This window comes from Macadamia integrifolia, unplaced genomic scaffold, assembly GCF_013358625.1.
Source record: "Macadamia integrifolia cultivar HAES 741 unplaced genomic scaffold, SCU_Mint_v3 scaffold986, whole genome shotgun sequence".
NCBI classification, from domain to species: Eukaryota; Viridiplantae; Streptophyta; class Magnoliopsida; order Proteales; family Proteaceae; genus Macadamia; species Macadamia integrifolia.
Window position 1 is genome coordinate 216,472 of NW_024870610.1, and position 4,252 is coordinate 220,723.

A 4,252-nucleotide genomic window follows, 5' to 3' on the forward strand; every position below is an offset into this window, starting at 1 on the left:
GCAAATCTTCTATGGCGGCCACTGCCCCTATTTCGCGGAGCATCCTCCTCCTCGCAAGACAAATGTAAGATCAAGAATCTGAGTGGGAAATTTCAACTTGTGCTACTCAAAAGGTTCAACAGGGGAAAAGTAGGATTTAGACCAATAAGAAGTCTATAGTAAAAAGACTTAAAATTAAGAACGATGAGGCTACGTTTTGTACAATTTCTTCATTTTTTTTCGTTGTATGGAAAAAAAAAAAAAATGAACTAAAGTGTTTGGTCTCAATTTGATGTTTTTCTGTCTTTCTAGAATGAAAAGAGAAAAAAATGTTAGAGACGTAAAATGATGGAACGAAAAAACCTTGTTCCGTCATTTCGATTTCGTTTTAAATACAAAAAATATGAACAATTAAGATAATCGCTCTGAAATAAGTTCACCAAACACCATTTTTTTTTAAAAGGTATTTTGGCACAAAAATTAAAAATTCTGTTTTTAATACGAAACACCGTTTTTGAAACTAAATGACAATCAAACGCAGATTAAGTCTTTTTCTAGCCTGGAATCTGATTCTAGAAGTTTTACTGTCCTCTTTGCCCAGATGGAAAACATTTTTGTGATTAGTAATGGTTGTCAAAGTTACTATTCATGTGAACAGTATTATGAGACCCTTAATTGATAACTTTAATAGCATGTATAAAGAGTTTTTTTGACATATGACAACATTTACTATTTGCTATTGCTTCACCTAAAAGCTTGAACTTATAAAAGATGAAGTGAAAAATGAGGTTTTCCATTAAAAGAATAAAAGAGTAAAAAAACATTTAGAAAAAAAAAAATGCAATATAGTTGAACGGTTTAAAACTCAAATCTCACACAGACGATCATGTTTTAGGAGGGAAAATATAATAAATGAAAATGAAGGATAAATATAATTGGATCAAAGTACAAGGGAGTGTAAATTTAAAAAAATAATAATAATAATAAAATAAAAAAATAGATAATTGTACTTATTTTGGGACGAGATTGTACCTATGAATTCCCACGATAGATTCCAATTTTCTTATCCCATCATTTGCTATCAAGACTACAGACATGGCCTACAACTTGTGTATACCTTTTTAACATAAAAATATTCAAATCAAATGGTTATTTATATGGAAAATTCAAAAGCACCCACAAGAGTATGTCCATGGAATGTACGACAAAGATCACCGAATCAGATATTGCTTTTATGGTGCCTTTAGGTTCAGTAGTCTCTTTCATGAAACATCACATGGTGTCACGGTCTGATGGTAAGGATTCTTGAAGCTCCAGCCGTGCCTGCGTATATGTAAAGTGCCCAAGTCTTACAGTCATTTACATAACATTGAAATGAACAATGGCTACCAAAAGGTAAAAGCAGAGCAGAAGAGAGCAATCTTCTGGGTCTTTCTCTCTCTCTCTGCTCATTTCCTTGCCTTCTCTCTTCTTTGAGCTTTTTCCCTCTTTTCTTAGCTTTAGCCAACGCTGCCCATTTGAAAAGAAAACCCAACCTTTTCTTAAAGCAAGCAAGAAAAGGGAAAAAGCTCTGCCATAGAGAAATAGGTACACAGCAATAAAGAAAGGAAAAGGCTTAGCATTGTGGGAATCTCTCTCTCGTCCTGGTGCTGTGCCTACTTCTTTCATGTTTTCTTCTCCCTCCTTTTTTTTCCCTCTTTTTCACACACTAGCACCTCTCTCCTTCTCTCTCTACCTGTAACTTCCTGAGATTGGTCATGGATTTTGGCATGAGCTAATGTCCATTTCTCTATGGGTTTTTCGTGTGGAGATGGATCTGTAAGAATCTTATCTTCCCTCCCCCCCCCCAAGAAAAAAATAAAAACACTTTTAGTCTTCAAATTCTGGGTCTGTTCTTTCTGCTTGAACATTTCTGGGTTCTCTGGATGTCTATCCTGTCTCTTATTTTCTTGGGCTTTTTAGGATAACCAAGAAGCCAAAGTTCCATTGAGGCCTGATATTGAAGAGTCAGGGGTTGAAGAAGGTGTAGGCATGAAGGGTTGTCATGGGTTGAAACTGGATCTAGAGTTCAAGCCAATAGAGCATCCGGTAGAGCCACCTGATGAGGACAGGCCTGTCAAATGCCCATTGCCTGGCTCTTCAGTGCCAAATGTAAGGAAAGTTCCATCTTTCTTAGTTGTAGTCTTCATCTGATTTTTATATGTTCTAATTCATCTTTTAATTACACTGTTTCTGCTTCAGTTTCTCCCTTAACACAGTTGCTGAAACTTTTGCTCTTGTTTTCCATAATCTAAATGAAACTGATCCTCAAATAAAACCATCTTATGTCTTCTCTTATGGGTTTCCTCTGTTTCTTTCTTTGAGAGTTTCTTTTGGTAATGTCTAGGGAAATAAATAATGGGTTTTTGGCAAAACAAATATAGAACTAATTAGAAACTCTAAAAGATACTGATCCTCAAAAGATCTCATATCTTCTCTTAGGGGTAAAACTATCTTATTATGCCTTCTCTTATGGGTTTGCCACATTATAGGAAACTTCAAACTTTATATGGAAGTTCTGTTTAATCTGTAATCCATCAACCCCCTCCCTCTCATATAAGAGGGAGTAAAGATTTCTGATATACAACATTACAGGCTATATGACATGTTTCTCTTTAACCGTTTTGAATTTGAATGTATCTTCTTCCCAAATATAGCTCTTAGAAAAAGGTTTTTACATCTCACATATAGGCTTCTTGTTGTATATGAATAGGATGTACAAATGCAGGTGGACCGGCTTGCCGAAAGCTTGAGGAAGAGGGGAGAACTATCATCTGATATGAATGAAGAAGAAGGGATGTTGGTGGTGGCCATTGAGCCTCCAGCTCGAGCTGTGCGGAAGAGGCATCATACTCTCACTCGCAACCATTCAATACCTCCCCTGTTCAATAGAGCTCCTCTTCCCCCTTTACCAAATCGGAATAGTACAATCTTCGAAATGCTTCAACAGTGTGATGAGTATGAACCCAATCAAGATATGCAATATTAGATGATTACAATTTCCACATAGCTTCTATAGATACAGATATGCCCAAATTAAAATTTTCAATCTGCTAGTAGGAAAGACTTGAAATGTCTCTGGGGATAAGTATTCTGTAGGATATCTGGAAAACATTATATAGCACAATGTGAAGGGAACTGATTACTTTATACCTTGATGTGTTATAATCAAACTTGAAACCTGATCATTATAACTGTTGCTCTCTCACAATTCTACATATTCATTGTTTTTGGCAACTAAGCAAGGTTTGAGGCTTTGAGCCTCTCAACAGTGTCATCAAGTAGGTGATTCTCAATAGCATACACCCAATGACATTTTACAAGTTCCTTACTTGAAGGCAAATCAACCAGTTCCTTCCATGTCTGATGACTAAGCAGTCGCATCCATCTCCACAACCATATCTAATTTTCTGCGGCGGATGAGGATGAGAAAGCGCCTCTTGACAAGTTTCGGGCTAGAATGCTCAAATAAAGCCGAAGAAAAAACCTTAATGTATTAGGAAAAGATGGCCCAAGGGTATATTAAGACGCATCCAAGGTCTCAGATAATTGACGTGAGACTATACCTATATTACTCCCAACATTTTAACACTTTCCCCATGTACAATTTTGCGGTATGTATACCTAAATATTAATTTCATTTTTGGATGACGACAAACAGACTTTGCTCTGTTATCATATTACAACAGTTTATCACAAAAATTCAAGCTATTAATTAAGGGCAATAACAATGTATATCACATGAATATTACTAATCTTTATTGCTGAAGAACAATCTCAAAAGTATGTGATTCAACACAAATTGAGAAATCATAGACCAAATTTATTGGGATTAAATCAGTGTTATTAGAAGCCACAAATAATTAGCAAGCAGGAGGGCACACATTTATCAATTGATTCAAATAATAGTTGGAAGAGGTAATGGGCCCTAGCAATTTTATGATTTGCATGGAGGCAGATGTTGGTTTGAACCACAAGTAGGCTCTACCAATTATATAACAAAACATCGCCTGGCCTAATGTGAAAAATTAGGCCCTTCTTTCTACTTGCTTGGATTCCAACCGTCTGAAAATGAACTTTGGCTGTATTTTAAGAAAAAAATCACCAGGTCAAAGGATGAAAAGAGGTCCACTTCATCAAGTATTTCTGGTTTGACCACAGTTGTTATCAAAAACCAGGTAAAAATTCTGCTTCACCAGATGATCAAGCCCGGTTGTAAAATGTATAGTGCAAA

General features: G+C 35.9%; 1 protein-coding gene across 4 annotated transcripts; it reads left to right on the forward strand.

Moving 5' to 3' along the window:
* Positions 1 to 1,249: 1,249 nt before the first annotated feature.
* Positions 1,250 to 3,255, forward strand: LOC122070725. Of its 4 annotated transcripts, none has more exons than XM_042634931.1 (3): positions 1,250 to 1,374; positions 1,942 to 2,130; positions 2,732 to 3,255. In XM_042634931.1, the coding sequence occupies exons 1-3, from the start codon at positions 1,354 to 1,356 to the stop codon at positions 3,005 to 3,007; spliced, it is 486 nt and encodes a 161-aa protein (XP_042490865.1). In that variant the 5' UTR covers positions 1,250 to 1,353; the 3' UTR covers positions 3,008 to 3,255. The 4 variants fall into 4 exon arrangements, with proteins under 4 accessions (XP_042490865.1, XP_042490864.1, XP_042490866.1 ...); XM_042634930.1 differs by lacking the exon at positions 1,250 to 1,374 and adding an exon at positions 1,381 to 1,797; XM_042634932.1 differs by lacking the exon at positions 1,250 to 1,374 and adding an exon at positions 1,381 to 1,797 and having other exon boundaries at positions 2,747 to 3,255.
* Positions 3,256 to 4,252: the final 997 nt, after the last annotated feature.

Excerpts from the sequence above, each read along its gene's own strand:
- LOC122070725 (XM_042634930.1), top strand. The coding sequence starts at position 1,771 with ATGGGTTTTTCGTGTGGAGATGGATCT. Across the intron at positions 1,798-1,941 it reads TTTCGTGTGGAGATGGATCT|GATAACCAAGAAGCCAAAGT; the intron begins GTAAGAATCTTA and ends TGGGCTTTTTAG. Across the intron at positions 2,131-2,731 it reads CTGGCTCTTCAGTGCCAAAT|GATGTACAAATGCAGGTGGA; the intron begins GTAAGGAAAGTT and ends GTATATGAATAG.